Here is a 26749-nt window from a genome sequence, read left to right as displayed (position 1 = left end):
AAGCCGACATTTGTATCGTTTTTGAATATGCACGGAGAAAGTGCAAATTAACTGAATATGTATAGGTTTACTTTTCTTTTTTCTTACTTTTGTTTTAAGTTGATCACGCCGTGAGTTTGTCGAACGTGGGTATAGCCGTTTTCGACATGAGTGTTTTCTATTGTCTTGCAGCAGGTTTGTTGCTGCGACTTTGTTACATATTATATTCATGCTATTGGTTTGTATGTGTTGAACGATTATTCTGATGTGTCCCATGCCAATAGGACTGTAATGTCAATGGCATTAAAACATTTTTCAGTTTCAGTTTCAGTCTCTCTCTCTCTCTCTCTCTCTCTCTCTCTCTCTCTCTCTCTCACACACACACACACACGGTACGGGAGCACTGGCAGTCATTCGTTCAATAATGTCTTGTCATCTCTCTCTCTCTCACACACACACACACACACACACACACACACACACACACACACACACACACACACACACACGGTACGGGAGCACTGGCAGTCATTCGTTCAATAATGTGAGCCCATGCTTTGGAGAGACATATTATAGACGATTGTGGTAAAAAGATACACTGTCGGTCAGAGGAAGTCACCCATGTTACAAAGAAAGATAATTCACAATAACAAAAATGGCAACAGCTGAGAAGAAGAAATCACGTGGAAAGAAAAAAGACTCCGAAGCAAAGATGAAAGACGAACTTTCTCTTGAATTCATCAAAGATCTTGGTGGAACAAAGGTATGTGTACATATGAATATCATTCTGAAGACTTGGTATCTACAAGACTGAGAGCTGACAGATTTTTACAATTTATTGTTGAACACACGTGGGTGTCTGAGCCAGTATACGTGGATCTACTGGCTCAGACACCCACGTGTGTTCAACAATAAATTGTAAAAATCTGTCAGCTCTCAGTCTTCCATTTCACATCTGACGACCACAGAAATGTGCACCTAATATAGCAGTGATAATGATAATTGTTTGCATGTTATTTGCATCAGACAACAATCTTACACTGATTTTAAACGAAGTAGCTGGCCGTTAACCCTCGATCGATACGAAGCTCGGTGCTTCGCTGAAATCTTAATCCCGATGAGATTGTCATTCAGTGAATGTTAAGACAATAAACCACTGCATTCGGTAATCATTACATCTGGTAATTTGGGTGGGAGTTCCTCGGTAATTGAAAAAATAGCGGGAGTTCGTTAGTAATTTTGGTGGGAGACTCGGCAAATGTAGAGTCAGAAGGAGGTGTTGGGGTGACCTATATCATATGTGGGTCAAGAGTTTGATTCCTGGTTTGACTTTTTAAGTTTTTTGTCGCTCTGAAGACTTACACGGACCAGTTCTATCAGCTATTGGTGAAAAGTTTGTGCCGGACAACAGTGAAAGCAAACTCAAGAATCAAGAACTTAGGCACTTATTTCCCTGAAACGTCAGAACTAAACTATGCATAGACTTTCATTCAAAGAGAATTGAACGTTGCATCTGGTTATTATTTGGGACCGATGTCAAGCTGCTCATAGCACACCATTTGAGGATCGATGCCTAGTGCCAGCCAATTTTAAGAACTCTTTCATTTACTTTTGGAAAAGAGTGAGTGTGTAGGGGTGTATTTGTAAAATTAACAATAACACAGAGTGTGTGTGTATACACGTGTGTGTGTGTGTGTGCACATGTGTGTGTGTGTGTGTGTGAATGTATAATTGTGTGCCTGTGAATGTGTAGGTACTCAGTAAGTCACTTTTAGTCAGTCATTTATGTAACAGTGACAACCAGAAACTTGTTCACTGTGAAAAGCATCTTGTGAAACTGAATACATTATACTGATGACCAACAAGCTTTCTTTTTTTTTTTTTTATCTTATGATCCTATTCCTTATGTCCTGCTCCAGTTTGGTCCCCACATCTCAACCCCTTCCCTCTGCCTCCATTTCTTTAGCTCTCTCTCTCCCTCTTTCTCTCTTTCTGCATGCAAGTGTGTATGTGTGTGTTTGTGTGTGTGCATGTGTTACTCTGTGTATGTGTGTGTGTGTGTGCACGTGCGCACGCCCGCGCATGTGTACGTGTGTGTGTGCGCACACTTCATCATGTATGTCCTGCAGAGATTTGTTCTTTCTTTCTTCCTCGTCCTTTCCCTGTGTGCACTATATCAGTATATATTAAATGGATGTAGAGTAGCAAGGACAGACTGGAAGAAAAGGCCATGCCTAAAATCTTTATTCTTCATTTCTTGAATAAAAACGTTTTGAGTTCTGTACCTGTCCTAATCAATCAGATCAGTCTACACTGTGTGAGGATGATACAGTTTAGTGCTGATTCTATTTTGCTTTATGAATTATATCTTTAATCTTTAATTTACTAATGTTTGATCATTGTTCTGCTGCAAGTTTTATCACCTGTTGCATTTTTCACATCATCACTGTGCGCATGATGGAAATTAGTGTATTTTGTCAACCTTATTGTTTTTGTTTTTGACAGGATGACCTTCGTATGCTTGCTGACCTTAACGATGATGATGAAGAGCTTTTGCCTCCTTCTAATGACCTGGATGCAGACCCTGTTAAGAGAGAGGAGGTATACAAATATTTTGTGCATGCATGCTTTCAGTGACATCTTCTATTACTGTATCAGTTAACTTCTTTGGATTAGAGTTAGAATAAAAAGAAGTGCTCATCTTTGGATAATTGTAGAATTGTAGATAGTTTTAGACAAGATTAAATGACTAACTTAAATCCCTCTTTCACCAATTACAGCAATTTGGGAAATAAGCTAAGTAGTATTTTTTACCAAAACAGAGATTGCAAAAGAAAACTGGCATGTAACAGAACGTCTCAAAATGATACTGAGTGAATTATTTCCTTGGCTACATATACTTTTGTTTTCTATCAAAACAACAGAACTATATTTAGAATGTTTGGAATTCAAATAGCAAAATATCCTCTCCAAAATATTAGGGGAAAAGAAAACTCTTAAGTACCAATTTTTTAAGGAGTGCGGAAACAGACAGGAGCTTAATCGAAACAATTCAAGATGGATTTCTGATTGTGATGCAAACAGTGAGTCAATGTATGTCCCACTCCCAGTCGATATATTCAAAGAGACATATCATATGATATGGCTTGTGCAGAATATACTTCATATGATTATGTAATATGTAATAAATGTATGGGAGGCAAAATCCAGTGTAAAAATATCAAAACGGGTTAGGGATTGAGAAACGGGATAGAATGACTCAGAAGAACTATACTTTTGGTGAAATTTATTATTAATTATCTGCCTCTTGGAATAAAAACAGTTGGGTGCTTCATCTTGATGTTCAGAATCTTCCCCCCCCCTCCCCCCGCCCCACCTACCCCCATCATCTTGATGATGTCTTTATCAAAAGAGGATCAAAGATCAGCAAAACAATTTCATGAATATGGAATAGCTTCATTAATTTTCTGACAAACTCTGTTACAGGTCTGTTGATGGAGCCATTATTAATAGATTGATTGACATGTTTTATGTTTCAGGTTTATGAGTTCATAAAGCAGTTGGGCATATTAGATGAGGGAGCTGAAGAAGAGAAAGAAACAAAGTAAGTTCAGCTGTTGATCATGATGATTGTTGCATTTATGTTTCATTCTAATCTTTCTTATCTGAGCATGCTTTAAATGAAATTGTACTGAATCCACGGAAAGAACTAGCTGTAGAAATTCCACCTTCCTGTACCTGTTTTGTTTATTTACTTTTTAATTTGGCTGTTTATTGCTTCTGGGTTTTTTTTATGTCATTATTTGTTTCTTAACTACTGAAATAATTGCTAGCTGACTAAAGAGAATAAAATGTTTTTAGTATGTGGCATAGGCATAGATGGTGATGTCCTGCTTTTATTGGATCAGAACAAACACAACTGAAAACTGCCAGATGTTGATTTAGCAGCAGTGTGGGCTCTCCTCTGGTGTGTGCTTCTTTGCAACCTGACTTTAATTTTAAATTGATAACTCTCTGTAGACTGCTGGTGCTGGGACTGCGGCAGAACAGTGTGCCTGAGTCTGGGTCTGGTTAAGCATCTATGGGGGGCTGCGGATGAGATGTGGGAGGGTAATGTCATTGAAACAATACTAAAGAATGGGCAGCCCCCTGCATTTCCCCCAACGCCCCCCCCCCCACCCCTATCCCCTCCGACCCCCTCCCCTAAAACAACAACAAGAATAAACCTTTCATTGATTTATTCAGTTTTTTGCTCTTGCTTATCGGTATCCAATTTTTGGTTTATATATTTATTTGTCTACTCTGTCAGAAAACGTAAGAAGCTTCTGACAGCTCCTGACTTTGAAGACAGTGACGATGAGCCCCAGACAGCGAAGGAAAAATCACCAGCAGCTGACATTCCACAGCCTGGAGAAAAACAGAAAAAGAAAAAGGAGAAGAACAAGTTCAAAGAGGCTGAAGAGACCCCCCCAGAAGGCAGCCAGTCAAAGGTGAAAAAGAAAGACAAAGCGAAGAAATCCGCAGAAACCGAGCAGACTTCAACGTCACAGAGTGACAACACTGTCAGCACGAAGAAAACGAAGAAGGAGAAGAACAAGTTCAAAGTTCAGCACAGTGAGGTCAGCAGCACAACGGTCAGTGGGGAGGAGGAACTGCTCAGTCATCTGAAGACACGCCCACAGCGCACCCACATGCTGCTGAAAGCTGGCGATGCCTGGCTCGATGAACAGGTTGGTGCTGTGTGCCTTTTTTTTTTCTGCTTCTTCTTTTTTTTTTATATTTTTTTTTTTTTAGAATTTGTATAGTCATAGAAGAAGTCTGGAAAATTATTGTGGGGAAATGAGAGAACCATTTCCAGGTCTGTTAAAGTCTTGTGGGTCAGCCCTGAGATGGCCTAAACGGTCGGCTGGGCTCTAAACAACATGAATTGAAGTCTTGTGGGAAAATGAGAGAACTATTTCCAGGTCTGTTACAGTCTTGCAGGAAAATGAGAGAAAAACCATTTCCATGTCTGGTAAAGTCTTGGAAAATATTTTTATTCCTCAGGGTCAGGAAAAGTCTTGGAATTTTTAATAAGTCATGACCAGTACTTCTCAACAAAAGCTTAATGCATCAAAAAACACACAAAAAAAACAAACCAGTACAAACAACAAGTGGTGAAAATTGAATATCAGCACCAGTGTCTTTAGTGAGCCATGTTGCAGACAATTTGGTATTTGCTTTGGCTTTGTGTTTGGTGTGGAAATTTTTCAGTTTGGTGTGGAGAAGGTCTGGAAAAAGTTTGGAATATTGTTTAATCACATCACATGCATGCACACCCACCCACACGTATGCACAGGTCTACATGCACGAACATATACATACTTAAACACACAGTATATATGTATTAAGATGTACAGTACAAATTAAAAACAAGTGCTAACATTGACACACAGTGTGTGCATGGTGTCTCACAGGTCAGCAGTGCTGCGGAGGAGACCACCAAAAGCCTGGTACAGCAGTGTGAGCAGTTTGCTGCCAAGCTACTGGAGGATGAGGTGGCGCTATACAAAAAACGTGAGATTCTTGTTCCTTTTTGTAACGTCACAATACAGACTGATAGCTGGAATTTGATGACTTATTGGTTCATGTCTTACAAGTCAAGTTATTCAGGGCTTGGGTCTTTGTTTGGTGAAGGTTGTGGGATACATATTGCATGTAACTAATTCAAGATATTAAACACATTTGGCACATTGATCCCATGAATACGCAGAAAGAAAGAAATGGAATTTGAATTGCTCCCCCAGAGAGAGAGAGAAGACGAAGAGTGGAAAGTCGAACTGAACACAGAAAGAAAGAAATGGATTTTCTTAAAATTTTGTTCCCCCAGAGAGAGAGAGAGAAGACGAGAGAAGACGAAGAGTGGAAAGTTGAACTGAACACAGAAAGAAAGAAATGGATTTTCTTAAAATTTTGTTCCCCCAGAGAGAGAGAGAAGATGAAGAGTGGAAAGTTGAACTGAACACAGAAAGAAAGAAATGGATTTTCTTAAAATTTTGTTCCCCCAGAGAGAGAGTTGTAGTGGGTTTGTGTGTGTGTGTGTGTGTGTGTGTGTGTTATATTTAATTCCCTTCCCATTTTCCCTGTTGTTAATGCACTGCTTCTAAGTGCATATGTGACTGACTTACCACTAGAAATGTTGTGCTATTTACAGTCACAGAAAGAAAGAAATGGATTTTCTTAAAATTTTGTTCCCCCAGAGAGAGAGAAGATGAAGAGAGGAGAGTCGAACTGGATCAGGACGGTGCTGACCTCGGGCACCTTGTCGGACAAGATGGCGGCCCTGATGGTGCTGGTGCAGGAGTCCCCGGCCCACAACATGGCTGCCCTGGACACACTGGTCACTATGGCCAAGAAGAAGGGCAAAAGGGAGGCCATGCTGGCGGCAGGTCAGAACCTCATTCTTTTCTTCTTCTTTTTTTTGTCTTTTTCTTTTCTTTTTTAATAGATAATCTGATTTTGTTTTTGTTTAGAGAAAAAAATTGATGGATGACTAGGTGTGACATGGGTGGATCAGAGGTCCAGAGAGTGTATGGGAGGGTGTACGCTATTTGAAAAGCCCTTGCAACATCACACATTTTTGTTGAGATTAAACTATGAGTCAGTATGATAGTGATGCATATCAACGTCATGATTATTTTAATTGTGTATTTTGCACTGGTGATGTTAGCTGTCAGTCTAATCGTATATTCTGCACTGGTGATGTTAGCTGTAAATCTAATCATATATTCTGCACTGGTGATATTAGCTGTATCTAATCGTATATTCTGCACTGGTGATGTTAGCTGTCAATCTAATCGTATATTCTGCACTGGTGATGTTAGCTGTCAATCTAATCGTATATTCTGCACTGGTGATGTTAGCTGTCAATCTAATCGTATATTCTGCACTGGTGATGTTAGCTGTCAATCTAATTGTATATTCTGCACTGATGATGTTAGCTGTCAGTCTAATCGTATATTCTGCACTGATGATGTTAGCTGTCAATCTAATCGTATATTCTGCACTGGTGATGTTAGCTGTCAATCTAATCGTATATTCTGCACTGTCACTCTATCAGCTGGTATGCACCATAGTCATTGTTTGGTGGCATTATTAGTTTTGCTGACTTCGCTGAGGTCAAATGACTTGATGTTTTGGTTTGTTTTTGCTCATCTGTTGAATGTGGCTTGTCTTGTATTGATTGAAAAGGAAAGAACCTTATTTACGAGGGTCATTCAATAAATAAGGTGAATTTTTCGGTATAAGGACTTCTAATACAGATAGAACCTTTTTTTTTTTTTTTTTTTTTTCAACGTAGTCTCCCAGCACTGTCACACACTTTTCCCATCTGTGCACAAGCTTCCGTATTCCCTCAGCGTAAAAATCTTTGGACTGATGTCTCAGCCAGTCGCTCACAACACTTTTGACTTCATCGTCACTTTCAAACTTCGTGCCTCTCGTGAACGCTTTCAAGGGACCAAACAGGTGAAAGTCTGAAGGGGCAAGGTCTGGGCTGTAAGGGGGTTGAGGGAGCAGTTCCCAGCCCAGCTCGTTGATGGTCTGCACCGTTCGGGCTGCTGTGTGAGGCCTTGCATCTTTGGCACCCACCGGCAGCTGACCTTCTAGTAGCCAAGGTCATCATGGACAATTTTGTGTGCTGTCCCAACAGATAAGCTCAAAGTCCTTGCAATGTCATCCACTGTCACCCTTCTGTCAGACTGAATGAGGTCATTGACTGATTCGATCACCTCAGGAGACCTCACTTCTGTAGGCCTTCCAGGCCTGTCTTCATCCTCAACACTGCTCCGTCCTTCTTTAAACAATTTAGCCCACTTGTAGACATTTTTTCGGCTGAAACATGTGGCACCATACACAGTTGACATTCTCCTATGAATTTCAACTGGTTTGCACCCTTCAGCAACCAAAAACTTGATAACTGACTGCTGTTCAATCCTGGAGCATGCTTCTTGGTCGGCCATCTTTGTTAATCACCAAAACTCTCAAAGTTTTTTTTAATCTGCAAAACAAATTAAATCCATGTGAAAAAGAAGTAAAACAAAAAAAAAAGAAAAAAAAAAGTAAGCTTCTATCTGTATTAGAAGTCCTTATACCAAAAAATTCACCTTATTTATTGAATAACCCTTGTACAAGGGGGAAAAAGGGTCAGGGACCTTCAAATGAAAAAAAAAAAATCCATTTATGGCAAATAGTAAATTTTCTTCTCTTTTTTCTTTTCTTTTTTTTTTTTCCTGTTGGAACATGCTGACAAGGTGGACGCTTTTTTTTTTGCTTTTTTTTTTTCCACCTGGTTGGTTTCTTCCTGAGTCTTAATCCAAGCCAATTGCAGGAAATATGTATTTTTTCTTGTTTGTTGTTGGAGAATTTCTGTAAAAACAACTGGAGCCTGAAGAATGTGGAGATTTCTTATGAAATGTGGTTGTTTATTGTAGGCAGGGTTGCTAGTTTTAATTTTCATCCCTTAAGTTGTAGTGGGTTTGTGTGTGTGTGTGTGTGTGTGTGTTTTATATTTAATTCCCTTCCCATTTTCCCTGTTGTTAATGCACTGCTTCTAAGTGCATATGTGACTGACTTACCACTAGAAATGTTGTGCTATTTACAGTCACTTTGTTTGATAATACGTAACATTAGCACATTGTGTATTGTAAGGTCATTAGCAGCCACTCATGATGTATTGAATGATCCTACCTGGTTTCATTCTGTGGGATTTTTATTCCCACAGATACTTTGAAGAACCTGCTTGTGTCAGATACCAGTCCTCTGCCTGACGACAGGAAGCTGATTGCTTTTGATGCCGTAAGTCATGGTTTATATATCATAGGCTCTTTGTCTGGTCTGTGTCTCTCTGTTACCTGTGGCATTACTGGAAATGAGTAAACCTGATTGTGTGCTGTGTGTTTTTCTGTTCATACATTGGTGTACAGCAGAGTGGGATGTTTATTTTCATTGACATTCATTGCCATTTCAGTTCTTTTTTTTTTCTTCTGTTCTTGTATAATGTCATTAATATTGATAATACATATGTAATTTGCTTTCCTGTCGTGATCAATGAAATTTCATCAGCAGTTTTCAGATTGTTTTTTTTTCATAAAGCTTAGCTCCTTTTTTTTTTTTTTTTTTTTTTTTTAATCTTTCTTTTTTAGGAAAAGAAATGCTTGAATGGCATTGAAAATAGCATTTTGAAATGCATGAAAGTTGTTTTTGTGTTTGAGTCATGTATTACACATCAATTTTTTTTATATCGCACAAGGCAGTTGAACATGTTCATGATTTATGCTGAAAGGCACTACACAAAACAGAATTATGATTGCCATTGTTATTATGAACCGTTTCAGCGTCCATTCTCCACATTGTGGGGAGTGTGCAGTGGGAACAGGGACAGTGTGGATCGACGGCTGATGGCCTGGCACGCCGAGGATCTGCTGAGGCAGAAATATGCTGCCTTTGTCAGCGCTCTGGATGTGAGGCTCTCTGCTTGATTTGTCTGGCAGTGTTGTGGAGTGTGTGTGTGTGTGTGTGTGTGTGTGTGTGTTGTATGTTGTGTGTGTGTGTGTAGTGTGTTGTATGTTGTGTGTGTGTGTGGTTTGTGCGTGTGTGGCATTGTGTGTGTGTCTGTGTGTGTGTGTGTGTGTGGTTTGTGTGTGTGTGGCATTGTGTGTGTCTGTGTGACATTGTGTGTGTGACAGCATGTGTGTGTGTGTGTGTGTGTGTGTGTGTGTGTGTGTGCGACAGCATGTGTGTGTGTATGGTGTGCAGTATGTAGTGTGTGATGTGTGTGTGTGTGTGTGTGACAGTGTGTGTGTGACAGCATGTGTGTGTGTGTGTGTGTGTGTGTGTGTGTGTGTGTGTGGTGTGCAGTATGTAGTGTGTGATGTGTGTGTGTGTGTGGTGTGTAGTATGCAGTGTCTGATATGTGTGTATGTGACATTGTGTGTGTGTGTGTGGTTTGTGCGTGTGTGGCATTGTGTGTGTGTATGTGACATTGTGTGTGTGACAGCATGTGTGTGTGTGTGTGTGTGACAGCATGTGTGTGTATGGTGTGCAGTATGTAGTGTGTGTGTGTGGTGTGTAGTATGCAGTGTCTGATATGTGTGCATGTGACATTGTGTGTGGTGTGTGTGTGTATGTGTAACACTAACAGCATGTGTGTGTGTAGTAGTAGTAGTAGAAGTAGTCTTCAGTTTAACATGTTTCCACTTTGTGATATTAGACCTAAATGCTGTTTTGGGGTCACTTTTAAATTTGGCTGTATTTTGTCCAATGATTTCATTGACAGGTGATGTCCTACGACACATTGGTTGCCTGCAAAGAAAAAGCTCTTGGTAAGTTGTCCTGCATAACTGCAGTTGTATATGACTTTTTTTTTCTCTTTAATTCAACTGTAGATATATAACACTGGTCTATTCGGATAGAACTGTGTACAGAGTTGTTTTTTGAAGCTGAAAGTATGCATCAGCATAGCACATTTCTTGTATGCTATTATAAAGGATTGGAGTGGAGTATTAAGAATGGCTTGTCCATAGATACTGATGTTTTTTTGTTTGAAATAATGATTTGTCTTAGTCACAGTTATGGTTAGCAGGCAAGACATGAATAGGATCATGGTCATATTCATAAAGTAATCCATGTGTCACACTGAGCAAAAGATGTGTTTGTTCTGTTATTTTTCTTTTTCTGGTTCTCGAAATTTTATACGGCTAGGCCATTCTGTCTCTCAGCACTGGGAAGACGAATTGTTATCTCCTCTCTAAAAAAAAAAAATAGATGTATATATATATATATGTGTGTGTGTGTATATATATAGTCATAATTGGTGCATTCCACACGTGTGCTTGCTGCTGTATTGTGATGCAGGGAAGTAACTGTGTTCGGGGTAGTCAATGTCGTGTTTGTGGAGTATCCTTACGTTTACAACCTGCTTCACTTGGAAGGTAAAGCTTTTGTTTTATTGAGCAATCTGCATCAGACCAACTGACTGCTTCGAATGATTTTGTCTGTAACCTTTGTCTTTCATGTGGTGATGTGGTGCCAAAAAGTGGATTTTCGGTGCACAAAGAATGATTGACGTCAAATCATTGGTAATTGCATAGATATTGACGTCATCCATGCGGAGTTTGTCGTAGGGGAGGAAAAAACGTTGGTTTTGGGTTTTGTTCCATGTCGTGTTCATGTGTTGCTGTTAGTCTTCAGTCTGAGTTTTCTTTTTGTTCAGCTGAAGGGTCAGGGCCATCGACTAGCGAGTCGAGTAGTTTTTTGTTGTTGTTTTTTTTGTTTAATCTTCTTTCTCGAATAGTCATTCCTGTGGACCTACTGTCCTTAATGACAAATTTCGTGTAGCTGAGTGCCTAGCCATCTGGTCAACCATGACATTGGCAAGTTTGTGTTGGTGCTAATTCTATGTGCTGGTTTGATCAGCGGGTCAAATCCAGGTTTTCTTTATTCTTTCGTTCAAAAGTGTCTCTTGCCTCTCGATGAGGTAGCTGCTGTGCTGTCATCACTTGTGTTTATGTTTTGCTGAGGCCAGGAACAAGACGTCACCTATTTGTGCACCCTCCTTGTCAACACAGAGCGTGTGTATTGTGTTGTGTGCACGTTGTCTGGGCGTGTTTTACATGCGTGTTTCATCATCTGTTGCTGCTGTCATCCTAGCCTGCGCCCCTGCTGCCGTCGTCGTCGTCGTTGTCTTCACTTCGTCGTCGCTGTCGTCGTTGTCTATGGTTGTTGTCGTCGTTGCTTTCTCTTCGTGCTGGTTTGATCAGCGGGTCAAGTCCAGGTTTTCTTTATTCTTTCGTTCGGAAGTGTCTCCTGCCTCTCGATGAGGTAGCTGCTGTGCTGTCATCGCTTGTGTTTGTGTTTTTGCTGAGGCCAGGAACAAGACGTCACCTATTTGTGCACCCTCCTTGTCAACACAGAGCGTGTGTATTGTGTTGTGTGCACGTTGTCTGGGGCGTGTTTTGCAGGCGTGTTTCATCATCTGTTGCTGCCGTCATCCTAGCCTGCGCCCCTGCTGCCGTCGTCGTCGTCGTTGTCTTCACTTCGTCGTCGCTGTCGTCGTTGTCTATGGTTGTTGTCGTCGTTGCTTTCTCTTCATCATCATCGGCGTCTTCGCTACATCTTCGTCCTTGTCGTCTTCACTTCAGTCTTCATTGACGTTGTCAGCTATTCTACCATCGTTGATGTCAACGCCATGGCTGACTTTATTTCGTGATTTGTGTGTGTGTGTGCAAGGGCGTGCGTGTGTGTATCAATAGTTTATATATATATATATGTAAGTGTATTTTCTTTGCTTTCATTACAATTGGCTGTTTGAGTATAAAAAACATTTGTTTCTTTTATCTGTGGCTTCATATTATTTTGTTTTTGTTAGTGTCATTGTGTGGGAGTGTCATCAGTTAGGGGGGGTTGGGAAAGGGAAATAAGTTTCGGCTTAGCGACCGTGACAAATGGTGGAGATGCGGGGTACTTTTAGTTAGTGTGTGTTGGGATTTGTTTAGCTGGGTTAGGATATAGGTTAGGGGGGCAGGAGGGAGGGGTGTCCTTGTCTTGATCATTAGCGTTATAGCAGTGGGTGTTTGGCGGGCGTGTACGATATATCCCGGGTGGCTGTACGTAGTATCCTCCCCTAGCTATATATTGCCGGGCAGAGCTTGTCAACTTGTGTTGTTGAGTGTTGTGTATGCATTGTGTCTGGCGCCATGTTTACATGTATATATCATACGGTATGATATGTGTATGCACATACTTGCACTTGGGTGTGTGTCAATTACTTCATGCATTTCTTTGCTTTGTGGTAATGAATTTGATTTCGATTTGGAGTTGCTCTTTGGGGGCTGATGTTGACTCTTGATTGGTTTGTTATATATATCCTCACTGAGGTGGATACCTGATATGACAGTTTTTGCAATTGCATTCATGTCAGGGAGATGGGACAGTGACGCCAGTTTATGTTGGGTTGTTTTACAACCAATTGTAGTTTGATGATTGTAGTCGATTGTGGATGGGCATTCGTACTGGCTCAGTTCAGGGCAAGGTGGTCACGAATGAGGATATTCGTTTGGTTTATATTTGATTCCCTTGTGAGTAATATTGTTACCCAGGGAATGTGTTAGCAGTAGTCACACGTGTGGCAATAGCCCCACCGGTTGGCTGGGTTTTGGGCGGTAGATGTGGCTTGATTTGATTCGAATCTGGGGTTGACAAATTACTTATTTATTGAAGCTTCGGCTGAATATTTACTCTTTTTTTTCCCCCGTCAGTTGTGTAAAAACTAGAAACGCGTCGGCTTGCTAAAGCTTATGCCTCGTCATACCCGTGCGACCCCACAATATAATCCGGACGACATTATGGCTACTGAGGAGACTGAAATTAGACCGGCGGGTTCTGCTCCTGCTCGAGAGGACATGTATGTGAACTTAGGTCAGCTGGGAGCACGAATGGGACTTCAGGGCGAGGCACTGGCCAAGTTCATCACCGAGTCTATGAGAAATGAGGAAGAAAGAGTCACCAGACAGGAACAGCTTGCTCGGCAGAAAGAGAAAGAAGAGAGAGAAGAAGCCCGCCTTAGAGAGAAAGAAGAGAGAGAAGAAGCCCGCCTTAGAGAGAAAGAAGAGAGAGAAGAAGCCCGCCTTAGAAAGAAAGACGAGGAAGAGAAGGCTCTTAAGCAGGCTGAGCTAGAGATTAAACTCAAGGAGGTACAGCTCAAAGAAAAGGAAATGCAGGCCCAGTCGGAACATCGATGTAGACAGTTGGAAGTTGAGGAAACAAAATACGTCCACCTAGATCCTCTGGGAGATGATGATGATGTCGACGCATTCATCACCCACTTTGAGCGTATCGCTGGTCTCTGTCACTGGAATGATTCATCTCTGTCCACTCGATTAATTCCCCTTCTGCGGGGCAAGGCGAGAGAGGCAGTGCTGAGATTGTCCCCTACAGAACTGACTGACTACCATACGGTCAAGACCGCACTGTTTCAGCATTTCCGTCTCGACGCTGAAGCTTACCGGAAAAAATTTCGAAATATTAAAAAGGAACCAGCTGAGACGTTCACCCAGCTACTCGAGAGGATGAGGCGGTGGTTTTCGTTATGGTGCGTGACAGCAGGGAAGAACGAAAACAACGTGGAGGACGTCAAAGATCTTTTGATCCAGGAACAGTTCTTTCAGATGCTCAGTTCTGAATTCATAGTTGAGGTAAAAAGATCACGTCCGTCTACTGTTGATGATGCAGCAAGAGAAGCCACCGTTCTGGCAGAAGCCAAAAGAATGGGCAGAGAGGCTAAGCGAGACAAGCAAGGGTCAAATGGACAGGAACAGTCTCTTGGAGAGAGAAATTGTCAAGCAGAAATGGTCCAGAGAAACAGTAGTCCTGAAATTAGTAACCCGAACAATGGGAGGAATGATCATGCCTATTCCAGGATGCCAAGATCATCAGGATCGAAGGCATCTGTAGTGTGCTACAACTGCCAAAAGAAAGGACACTTGGCTCGTCATTGTCCAGAGCCTGCACCCATTCAGCTGGTCCGCAACAGATCTAAAGCCTCGAGCCAAGTAGTACCTACTCTCTGTGGCACCTGTGCTAACAAAGAGTACAATCCTCGGTGCATGGTCAATGTAAATGGCATGTTAGTGGAAGGGCTACGGGACACTGGAGCAGGATACACGGTAGTGGCAAAACGGCTGGTCTCAGCTTCAGCTTTTACAGGTGAATTGGTGCCAGTGGTGTTGGCTTCGTCACAGTGCCAAAGTCTTTTGCCCGTAGCTGTGATAGATCTGGATTCGCCTTTCATAAAGGGAAGGGTGGAGGTCCTGGTCATGGCCAGTCCTGTGGAGGATGTCCTCATCGGCAACTTCACACGTAGGCCTGGAGAGGCTGTGTGGACGAGTGTCCCCGTGTATGCTGACCCGGCTTTGGTCAGTGCAGTGCGAACCTGTGCTCAGAGGAGGCAAGAAGGTCAGGCACGAGAGGTTTTGCCTGTCCAAGAATGCGTTTTGGAAACCACCCCTGACACGTTGGCTCTCATGCAAGAAGGGGATGAGTCTTTGAGACGAGCCAGGGAAGACTGTGACTCTGGTGCAGAGATGGCCACTGGATACGGACACGCATCATTTTTTAGGAAAGGTGGGGTGTTGATGCGACAATATCAGGGTCCCAAAGGAGAGTCGACGCAAGTGTGCGTACCCAAGGAGCTGCGTCACGCTGTGTTGAGTCTGGGACATGACATTCCTATGTCCAGGCATCTCGGGGTCAGGAAAACCCGTGAGAGAATAAGGGATAGTTTTTACTGGCCTGGCATGTGTGACGACATTCGTCGATATTGTCAGTCCTGTTTACAGTGTCAGCTGAAAAGAATTATCCAATCGTTGAGAAAGAATGTTTGGCAGTGGTATGGGGGATTCAGAAGTTTCAGTCCTACCTTTATGGGACCCCATTCATCGTTCAGAGAGACCATTCGCCCCTACAGTTTCTGGACAAGATGAAGTCGGCGAGTGGAAGAGTCACTCGCTGGGCTCTTCAACTGCAACCTTTTCAGTTCAAGGTCCAGGCGATTCCTGGCAGGGAAAATGTGGTGGCTGATTATCTGAGTCGGTTGTGAGATCCTAATTCGTGTTGGTGCAGGTCCTGGTTTGTTCGTAAATCCTGCTCAGTGTGAGGTTTTGTTTGTTGATTTAGAACATACTGTTCTAAATCTTGAGGCGGGGGAATTGTCACACTGAGCAAAAGATGTGTTTGTTCTGTTATTTTTCTTTTTCTGGTTCTCGAAATTTTATACGGCTAGGCCATTCTGTCTCTCAGCACTGGGAAGACGAATTGTTATCTCCTCTCTAAAAAAAAAAAATAGATGTATATATATATATATGTGTGTGTGTGTATATATATAGTCATAATTGGTGCATTCCACACGTGTGCTTGCTGCTGTATTGTGATGCAGGGAAGTAACTGTGTTCGGGGTAGTCAATGTCGTGTTTGTGGAGTATCCTTACGTTTACAACCTGCTTCACTTGGAAGGTAAAGCTTTTGTTTTATTGAGCAATCTGCATCAGACCAACTGACTGCTTCGAATGATTTTGTCTGTAACCTTTGTCTTTCATGTGGTGATGTGGTGCCAAAAAGTGGATTTTCGGTGCACAAAGAATGATTGACGTCAAATCATTGGTAATTGCATAGATATTGACGTCATCCATGCGGAGTTTGTCGTAGGGGAGGAAAAAACGTTGGTTTTGGGTTTTGTTCCATGTCGTGTTCATGTGTTGCTGTTAGTCTTCAGTCTGAGTTTTCTTTTTGTTCAGCTGAAGGGTCAGGGCCATCGACTAGCGAGTCGAGTAGTTTTTTGTTGTTGTTTTTTTTGTTTAATCTTCTTTCTCGAATAGTCATTCCTGTGGACCTACTGTCCTTAATGACAAATTTCGTGTAGCTGAGTGCCTAGCCATCTGGTCAACCATGACATTGGCAAGTTTGTGTTGGTGCTAATTCTATGTGCTGGTTTGATCAGCGGGTCAAATCCAGGTTTTCTTTATTCTTTCGTTCAAAAGTGTCTCTTGCCTCTCCATGAGGTAGCTGCTGTGCTGTCATCACTTGTGTTTATGTTTTGCTGAGGCCAGGAACAAGACGTCACCTATTTGTGCACCCTCCTTGTCAACACAGAGCGTGTGTATTGTGTTGTGTGCACGTTGTCTGGGCGTGTTTTACATGCGTGTTTCATCATCTGTTGCTGCTGTCATCCTAGCCTGCGCCCCTGCTGCCGTCGTCGTCGTCGTTGTCTTCACTTCGTCGTCGCTGTCGTCGTTGTCTATGGTTGTTGTCGTCGTTGCTTTCTCTTCGTGCTGGTTTGATCAGCGGGTCAAGTCCAGGTTTTCTTTATTCTTTCGTTCGGAAGTGTCTCCTGCCTCTCGATGAGGTAGCTGCTGTGCTGTCATCGCTTGTGTTTGTGTTTTTTGCTGAGGCCAGGAACAAGACGTCACCTATTTGTGCACCCTCCTTGTCAACACAGAGCGTGTGTATTGTGTTGTGTGCACGTTGTCTGGGGCGTGTTTTGCAGGCGTGTTTCATCATCTGTTGCTGCCGTCATCCTAGCCTGCGCCCCTGCTGCCGTCGTCGTCGTCGTTGTCTTCACTTCGTCGTCGCTGTCGTCGTTGTCTATGGTTGTTGTCGTCGTTGCTTTCTCTTCATCATCATCGGCGTCTTCGCTACATCTTCGTCCTTGTCGTCTTCACTTCAGTCTTCATTGACGTTGTCAGCTATTCTACCATCGTTGATGTCAACGCCATGGCTGACTTTATTTCGTGATTTGTGTGTGTGTGTGCAAGGGCGTGCGTGTGTGTATCAATAGTTTATATATATATATATGTAAGTGTATTTTCTTTGCTTTCATTACAATTGGCTGTTTGAGTATAAAAAACATTTGTTTCTTTTATCTGTGGCTTCATATTATTTTGTTTTTGTTAGTGTCATTGTGTGGGAGTGTCATCAGTTAGGGGGGGTTGGGAAAGGGAAATAAGTTTCGGCTTAGCGACCGTGACACCATGTTCTGGTTTGACCCAGTATAACCAAGGGAAAAAAAGACTTGTTTTGATGTTACGTACTGGTACTTTTATTATTTTAATATGCAGAGTAAATTCAGAAATTTTGGAAATGAGTAGAATCAAATCAGAGCTTTCTTGCTGTTTGGTTTTTGTCGGTGGTGTTTATGTTGTTGTTTTGCACGCAGCTTCTTATCCTGGACTGAAAATCCTGAGCTTGTAAATCTGATTGATGTTGATTTTTTGTTGTTTCTTTTCCACCAGCTATCATGCAAAATCTTCTTACGTCCAAGCCAGAACAGGAAAATGTGAGTACATGAACATGGAAATGCAACCACAGAGACTTAGTTAGATATTACTCATTTTCATGAGGGACTTAACTGCGATTATCCTCACTCACCCCGGGTGTGGATGGGTACCTGAGCAAGTTGAGGACGGCTTATTCATTGAGCCCTGCACCAGGGCATTACTCTGGCATCAAAATTACTCTCATTAAAACAGTTTTCACGTTCATGCATAATCATATGTGGAGTGATGGCCTAGAGGTAACGCATCCGCCTGGGAAGCGAGAGAATCTGAGCATGCTGGTTCGAATCACGGCTCAGCCGCCAATATTTTCTCCCCCTCCTCTAGACCTGAGTGGTGGTCTGGATGCTAGTCATTGAGATGAGACGATAAACCGAGGTCCCGTGTGCAGCATGCACTTAGAGCACATAAAAGAACCCGCAGCAACAAAAGGGTTGTTCCTGGCAAAATCCTGTAGAAAAATCCACTTCGATAGGGAAAAATATAACTGCACACAGGAAAAAATACAAAAGAAATGGGTGGCGCTGTAGTGTAGCGACACGCTGTCCCTGGGGAGAGCAGCCCGAATTTCACACAGAGAAATCTGTTGTGATAAAAAGAAATACAAATACAAGTAAACTGCAAAGAAAGGGAACTAACTTCTACAGTATTTGCATGATGTGTCCACACGTAATTTGGAGGAAAAACAGTAAAAATTCTCCATTTTTTACGGCAACATTACGGCACTGAAGCCAATGGAAGCTGTAAACTCCCCTGGTTTGAATGGGTTAAAGTGGCAGAAGCAAAGGACTGCGGCCTTTTCTTTCTGTGCTGAGCCCTAGACAAACTGTCCTGATGGTTGTAAAAAAGATACGGGACCTTTCTGCGGCCTTTTCTTTCTGTGCTGAGCCCTAGACATACTGTCCTGATGGTTGTAAAAAAGATACGGGACCTTTTCTTTCTGTGCTGAGCCCTAGACAAACTGTCCTGATGGTTGTAAAAAAGATACGGGACCTTTCTGCGGCCTTTTCTCTCTGTGCTGAGCCCTAGACATACTGTCCTGATGGTTGTAAAAAAAGATACGGGATCTTTAACTTTTTTTTTTGTTCACACCTCACCCTCATAGTGTGCTGCTCCTGTTTGTGATGTGGCAGCCAGCAGTGTATCTTCAAATTTTAGAGGGGAAAAAAAAAGCAACAACCCAGTTTTGGGTAAATTTTTGAAAGCTTTTGCTGTGTGCTTCCAGACAATTTTTAATTCATTGCACACTGTTTTCTGAAGAATTTTGCTTTGGTATTGCCATGTGGTTACAAGTGTATTGTACTGTATTGTGATGCATTGTGTTGTTATATTGTGTTGTACTTTATTGTATTTTTTTTAATTTATTTATCAGGTTTTGCTGCCGATGTTGATAAACAAACTTGGTGACCCCAACCACAAAATAGCTTCCAAGGCATCATATCTGCTGATCAAATTGGGTGAGTGGTGCATCACCTGTTTGAATTGGTATGGAGTTAAAAAGGGGTGTGTGTGTGTGTTGTTGTTGTCTTCAGTTTAACGTCTTTCCACTTGAAGTGATATTAGACGGGAAAAAAAAAAAAAAAAAAAAAAAAATAATAATAAAAAAAAAAAAAAAAAAAAAAATTAAATAAATAAAAAAACTGTGGGGGTAGGGTCTGTGAGAGGGGCAGGGGTAAAAGTGTGTGTATGTGTGGAGGGTGAATAGGGAGAGACAATGCCAGGAAAAATGGAAACGTTATAAACGCCAACATCAAACAAATATAACTTCTATAACAAATGTCCTATAGGACTATGCAGCAAACCTTCTGCAATAACAAATAACATATTGGAATTGTTAATAACACATTCAAAAGTTCAAAAGAATGTGTGTGTGTGTTTGTATGTGCATGCATGTGCATGTGTTTCTTTTACTTTACTTGTATCTTTTAAAACAAATCATCGTATTTCCAAATGAAATGTAGATAAGTGTGTATCTCTTTTCTTTTTTTTTTTTTTAATTGTTAGATTTGTTTTATTTGATTTTTATTTTCATAAATGAAGTAATGTTTGCAACTACCTTAATGGCTTATGATGTTTTGTGAAAAAAAATCACTAAGTTCATGTTGTTAGACTGCCTGAGTCATGCCTCTGGTTGTTCTTCAGTTAACTGCTTACATTTTACATTGCTTCCGAAGAATACATTTTGTTACTTTTTTTTTTTCACAAAGACTCCTGGCTACAAGGATTGTAATTTTCATTTTTTTTTGTAAGTGCATATGTTTACATAATTCCTGCACAATTCACATTGCTTGTTATGTGTATATTTTTACATAATTCCTAAACATTTTACAGTGTATATGTTTACATAATTCCTTAACAGTTTACAATATAACTATGTTATGTGAATACATATACATAGTTCATGAGCAGTTTACTATGTTATGTGCATACATAATTCCTGCACAGTTTGCAGCGTATATTAAGTGCATAAGTATGCATAATTTCTGAACAATTTAGAGCGTATGGCATGTGCATATGCTTCCATAATTCCTCAACAATTTTACAATTCATGTTCATTTACATTACGTTAATTCATTTATTCATTCATTGTGCACCAGTGGAGGAACACCCCAACATGAAGTCGGTCATTGTGGGAGAAGTGGAACGACTGGTGTACCGGCCAAACGTCACGGAGCGAGCACAGTGAGTTGCCATCGTACATGGTGTGGTACTGCCCATCTGGAATGCAGGGCAGCAGCGAATACCCGTCACCACTCTTGTCTGTTTGGGACCAGTTTCAGAGTGGTACCCCGGGTGTGCGTCAGGGTCTTCAGTTCTCCTTGAATTGTTCTGTGCCAGTATGTTTTTTTTTTGGCCTTCCTGTCTTGCACCTATCTTCTGGTGTCCAGTGAGGGGCTGTGCGGGTGATGTTACCTTTGAGCTCTCTGTCCAATCCATTTTCACTGCCCTCTGGCTCTCGTGATGGTGGTCTCCATGTTCTTTTGATTGCACTGGGTGAGTAGTCGTTGATTGGAGGTTGTGTTGGGCCAAAAGATTTGCAGGATTCTTCAGAGTTTTTATGTTGTGGAAGGTGAGCAGCTTTGTAGGATCACTGTCAGTCTGAGCCGTAGAGCAGTGTGGAAAGTATACATCCTCGGTACATCCTCAGCTCCATCATACAGGGTTTACATGAAGTTAGGGAGCAGTTGGAAACTCGCACACTTTTCTTCTTTGGGGCTTTGTGAAATGATGCTGAATTTTCAGCAAATGGCAGTTGTTTGCAGCCAGTGTACGCTTGCACTTCCTTTTTTCTTTTCTTTTTTTTTTTTTTTTTTTTTTTTTTTTACAATGAAAGATCACAACTGTTGTTTATAATCCACTGAATAACTGTAAATTTTTGGCTGAAACATTGATTTTTCTTACGTACATTTCAAGCTGTTCATGTTGCACATGGAATCAGATGTGAAATTGAAGTAAAGTGAGTGTGTGTGTGCGCGTGTGTGCATGGTGTATGTGTTGTGGGGGGGTGGGGGGGGGGGGCAGGTGCGTGTGCACTTGTGTATTATCTGCTGTGCAGATTGTTTCTTATTTGTTTTTGTCTCTGTGTGTTTGTGAGTGGGTGGCACTGTGAACACACGACCTAAGTGTAGAAATTTTTACAAGCTTCATACAAATCAAGTTCATTCATTCATTCATTCCCTTGTTTTGGTGGTTGTTTGATGCACAGTTATTTGTTCAGGTGAATATGTCATTCAGTGCATTGTGTGTCGTATTGAGGTACTGAGCCATGTGCGACGTGAATATGTCATTCAGTGCATTGTGTGTTGTGTTGAGGTACTATGCCATGTGCTACATGTATGTGTCATTCAGTGCATTGTGTGTTGTGTTGAGGTACTACGCCATGTGCTACGTGTATGTGTCATTCAGTGCATTGTGTGTTGTGTTGTGTTGAGGTACTACGCCATGTGCTGTGTGTATGTGTCATTCAGTGCATTGTGTGTTGTGTTGAGGTACTACGCCATGTGCTACGTGTATGTGTCATTCAGTGCATTGTGTGTTGTGTTGTGTTGAGGTACTACGCCATGTGCTATGTGTATGTGTCATTCAGTGCATTGTGTGTTGTGTTGTGTTGAGGTACTACGCCATGTGCTGCGTGTATGTGTCATTCAGTGCATTGTGTGTTGTGTTGTTGTGTTGAGGTACTACGCCATGTGCTATGTGTATGTGTCATTCAGTGCATTGTGTGTTGTGTTGAGGTACTATGCCATGTGCTATGTGTATGTGTCATTCAGTGCATTGTGTGTTGTGTTGAGGTACTACGCCATGTGCTACGTGTATGTGTCATTCAGTGCATTGTGTGTTGTGTTGAGGTACTACGCCATGTGCTACCTGAACCAGATCAAGCTTCACAAGACAGACCATGCTCTTGCTTCCCAGCTCATCTCCATCTACTTTGCTTTCTTCAAGGTCAGTGCCATTGCTTGGGATTGCACGGGTGATAATGAGTTTGGGGCTTGTGTGTTGTGAGTTTTCTGTCATTTGTGTGTGTGTGTGTGTGTGTGTGTGTGTGTGTGTGTGTGTGTCCTGGTGTTTGTGGGTGTGTCTCTGACTCTGCATGTGTGTATGTGTGTGTGTGTATGTGTATGATGTGTGTGTTTTTGTGATGATGGTACCCCCAGGGCTGTGTGTGTATGTGTGTTGTGTGTGTGTGTGTGTGTGTGTGTGTGTGTGTTTCCTATTCACGCAGTGTGTTATTTTCATCTGTGCCTGGCCAGTAGGGAAGGTGATGGGGGAGGGGCACAGTGGCAGAATCCATTAGGTGTTGGACTTCTTATCCAGTGTTCAACAGTGACCAGGGTTTTGAGGCCATGTTTCAGCATATTGTTGTGTCCCATGGTAAAGGCATACACATACACACAACACACACACACACACACACACACACACACACACACACACATTGTCACACACACACACACACACACATTGTCACACACATACACACACAGACACACACATACACACATGCACGCACATTGTCACACACATACACACATGCATGCATATACACACATGCACACACACACATGCACGCACACTTGCAATGTCAGACACACATTGTCACATAAACAACACACAACACACAACACACACACACACAACATAAACTACACACACACAATGCGCACACTGCCATAAAGTCAACCAACAGATGTGTGTGTGTGTGTGTTTCAGGTGTACGTGAAGAAAGGGGAGGCGGACAGCAAGATGATGGCAGCACTGCTGACAGGGGTGAACCGGGCCTACCCCTACGCTAAAGGTGAGCACCACAGCTTCACCACCACCTCCTTGTGTGTGCAGCGGTGGCCCAGTGGTTATGCACCCAACCAGGAAGCGACTGCCCACTGGGTCGAGTCCCACATACGGACTGGGATTTGTATTGTATTGTATTGTATTACTCATTTTGTCACAACAGATTTCTCTGTGTGAAATTCAGGCTGCTCTCCCCAGGGAGAGCGCATCCTTACACTGAGAGCGCCACCCTTTTCTTTTTGTGTATTTTTTTGCCTGCAATATTATTTGTTTTCATATGGAAGTGGATGTTCCTGCAGAATTTTGCTTCTTAGGCAACACATCCAACACATCACCACTGGCCAACACTCCACTAGTCTCCCTCTTCTAATCCCCCTCCACCATTAGACCTTCTATGGTGGTCTGGGTGCTAGTATTGCGGATGAGGCTGTAAGTGCAGCATGCACTAAGCGCATGTAAAAGAACCCATAGCAAGAAAAGGGTTGGAAAAATACACTTTGATAGTAAAACACATACACTTGCAGACATGGTCTCCCACAGGGAGACCAATAATTATTTTACACAGAGAAATCTTTTGTGACAAAAAGCAAATCAGTACAACACAGAGAGCGGGGGACCTTCTGGTTCAGACTGCCTGGCTCAGAAGTGAGACAGTGATAAATAAATGGTGTGTTCGCTTGGAGGTAAGGTGTCCACCTAAGAAGCAAGAAAATCTGAGCACACTGGTTCGATTCCCATAGTCACCAGCATTTTCTCCCCCTCCACTAGACCTTGAGTGGTCACTCTTGTGGTCTGGACGCTAGTCATTCGGATGAGACGATAAACTGAGGTCCCATGTGCAGCATGCACATAGTGCATACTAAAGAACCCACAGCAATAAAAAGGTTGTCCCTGGCAAAATTCTGTTCAAAAGTCCACATTGATAGGAAAACAAATAAAAATTGCAGGCAGAAATAAAAAAAAAAAAAAAGGGTGGCACTCTCAGTGTAGTGACGCGCTCTCCCATGGGAGAGCAGCCCAAATTTCATACAGAGAAATCTGTTGTGGCAAACAAGAATAATATAATATCAGGGGGCACCCATTGCTGTCAGAAACTTTTTTTTTATAATTCGAAACCTTTGTCTAGAATGCCGCTGTGTGGAGAAACCTGTATGAACGGAGAGACTCATCGTGTGGGTGTTGTGTGGTGTTTTCAGTGAAGCAGGACTTCCTGGCGGAGCAGATGGGGACGCTGTACAAGATTGTGCACATCGTCAACTTCAACACGGGCATCCAGGCTCTGATGCTGCTGCTTCACGTCGTGGACCCCAGGTAAGGAATCAAGAATAAGATGTTACATGTCTGTCTGAGTGTCTGAATGTGGGCGTGGGTTCGTATCCCACTTCTGACACCATGTAAAGATACTGACCTGAGCCATGAATGTCTGTTGACAAGCTGAGTTATCGTTCCTTGTTCAGTGGTGGTTGTGTACTTTCACGTACTTCAGTTTCGCACCAAATATGTCACAGTATGCGTGCCTGAAATCTGATTGAATGACACAGGAAATGAATAATGAGCACCCAACGGCAGCCGTCAGTTGGCTGTACCCAGATAGGAAGCCTGTTGTGCAGATGACCCTGAGTTTGTAAAGTGCTTAAAGCTTGGCCTCCGAACGAGGATAGGCACTGTATAAGTATCTGTATCTAATCAAATCAAAGTAATCAAGAAACAAGAATATTCAGTCCTCTGAACCGTATTGGGGCATGGAGGAAGTCACATCGTTGGTATTACACACCAAAATCAAAACATAAATAGCAGTTAAAACATGTGGAATTGGTGATAAAAACAGATAAATAAATGGCCATGTCATCTTGCAATATTTGCCATTTTTTATTTCTCCTCTTTCAGATATGCTTTTCCTCCCTGCTTTGTTTAATTGCATAAAAAAAATTATTTGGATTCAGATATTTCTTTGGAATGTACTGGTTTTGAAAACCTGCAGATTTTGGGGTAATTTATAATAGAATCAAATTTATCTCCAATCATGTCCATGTCACAGTCATGACAAATACACCATTAATGTGGAATGTTATGACATCTACTAATGATCTACAAGACACACACACCAACAGGACTAAATGCTGTGAGTTGTGTGTTGACAGTAACAGTGGGAATGACCGTTTCTTCATGGACTAAATGCTGTGAGTTGTGTGTTGACAGTAACAGTGAGAATGACCTTTTCTTCATGGACTAAATGCTGTGAGTTGTGTGTTGACAGTAACAGTGAGAGCGACTGTTTCTTCATAGACTTTATGCTGTGAGTTGTGTGTTGACCGTAACAATGATTTGTATGTAGACAGTAACAGTGAGAATGATCGTTTCTTCATGGACTAAATGCTGTGAGTTGTGTGTTGACTGTAGCAGTGAGTTGTGTGTTGACAGTAACATTGAGTTGTGTGTTGACAGTAGCAGTGAGAATGACCGTTTCTTCATGGACTAAATGCTGTGAGTTGTGTGTTGACAGTAACATTGAGTTGTGTGTTGACAGTAACAGTGAGTTGTGTGTTGACAGTAGCAGTGAGTTGTGTGTTGACAGTAACAGTGAGTTGTGTGTTGACAGTAACAATGAGTTGTGTGTTGACAGTAACAGTGACAGTGACTGTTTCTTCATGGACTAAATGCTGTGAGTTGTGTGTTGACAGTAACATTGAGTTGTGTGTTGACAGTAGCAGTGACAGTGACCGTTTCTTCATGGACTAAATGCTGTGAGTTGTGTGTTGACAGTAACATTGAGTTGTGTGTTGACAGTAGCAGTGAGTTGTGTGTTGACAGTAACAGTGAGAATGACCGTTTCTTCATGGACTAAATGCTGTGAGTTGTGTGTAGACAATAACATTGAGTTGTGTGTTGACAGTAACATTGAGTTGTGTGTTGACAGTAGCAGTGAGAATGACCGTTTCTTCATGGACTAAATGCTGTGAGTTGTGTGTTGACTGTAGCAGTGAGTTGTGTGTTGACAGTAACATTGAGTTGTGTGTTGACAGTAGCAGTGAGAATGACCGTTTCTTCATGGACTAAATGCTCTGAGTTGTGTGTTGACAGTAACATTGAGTTGTGTGTTGACAGTAACAGTGAGTTGTGTGTTGACAGTAGCAATGAGTTGTGTGTTGACAGTAACAGTGAGTTGTGTGTTGACAGTAACAATGAGTTGTGTGTTGACAGTAACAGTGACAGTGACTGTTTCTTCATGGACTAAATGCTGTGAGTTGTGTGTTGACAGTAACATTGAGTTGTGTGTTGACAGTAGCAGTGACAGTGACCGTTTCTTCATGGACTAAATGCTGTGAGTTGTGTGTTGACAGTAACATTGAGTTGTGTGTTGACAGTAGCAGTGAGTTTTGTGTTGACAGTAACAGTGAGAACGACCATTTCTTCATGGACTAAATGCTGTGAGTTGTGTGTAGACAATAACATTGAGTTGTGTGTTGACAGTAACAGTGAGTTGTGTGTTGACAGTAGCAGTGAGAATGACCGTTTCTTCATGGACTAAATGCTGTGAGTTGTGTGTTGACAGTAACATTGAGTTGTGTGTTGACAGTAACTTTGAGTTGTGTGTTGACAGTAACAGTGAGTTG

The 26749-nt window shown here is 41.9% G+C and overlaps 1 protein-coding gene across 1 annotated transcript in view; it reads left to right on the top strand.

The window, feature by feature from the left end:
* Positions 1-624: 624 nt before the first annotated feature.
* LOC143295810 (CCAAT/enhancer-binding protein zeta-like) overlaps positions 625-26749 on the top strand; it is a 44811-nt gene continuing 18686 nt past the window's right edge. Inside the window, exons 1-15 of the mRNA XM_076607442.1 lie at positions 625-742; positions 2485-2580; positions 3519-3583; positions 4289-4709; positions 5436-5535; positions 6219-6407; positions 8741-8814; positions 9354-9479; positions 10295-10340; positions 17802-17845; positions 19216-19300; positions 20441-20525; positions 22193-22289; positions 23058-23142; positions 24332-24446. Coding sequence (XP_076463557.1) covers positions 635-742; positions 2485-2580; positions 3519-3583; positions 4289-4709; positions 5436-5535; positions 6219-6407; positions 8741-8814; positions 9354-9479; positions 10295-10340; positions 17802-17845; positions 19216-19300; positions 20441-20525; positions 22193-22289; positions 23058-23142; positions 24332-24446 — 1736 coding nt within the window. The 5' untranslated portion in view covers positions 625-634. The remainder of the gene's footprint in view (positions 743-2484; positions 2581-3518; positions 3584-4288; positions 4710-5435; positions 5536-6218; positions 6408-8740; positions 8815-9353; positions 9480-10294; positions 10341-17801; positions 17846-19215; positions 19301-20440; positions 20526-22192; positions 22290-23057; positions 23143-24331; positions 24447-26749) is intronic.

Source organism: Babylonia areolata, chromosome 21 (assembly GCF_041734735.1).
Source record: "Babylonia areolata isolate BAREFJ2019XMU chromosome 21, ASM4173473v1, whole genome shotgun sequence".
In the NCBI taxonomy this organism is placed as follows: domain Eukaryota; kingdom Metazoa; phylum Mollusca; class Gastropoda; order Neogastropoda; family Buccinidae; genus Babylonia; species Babylonia areolata.
This window is presented reverse-complemented; position numbering and strand designations above follow the sequence as displayed.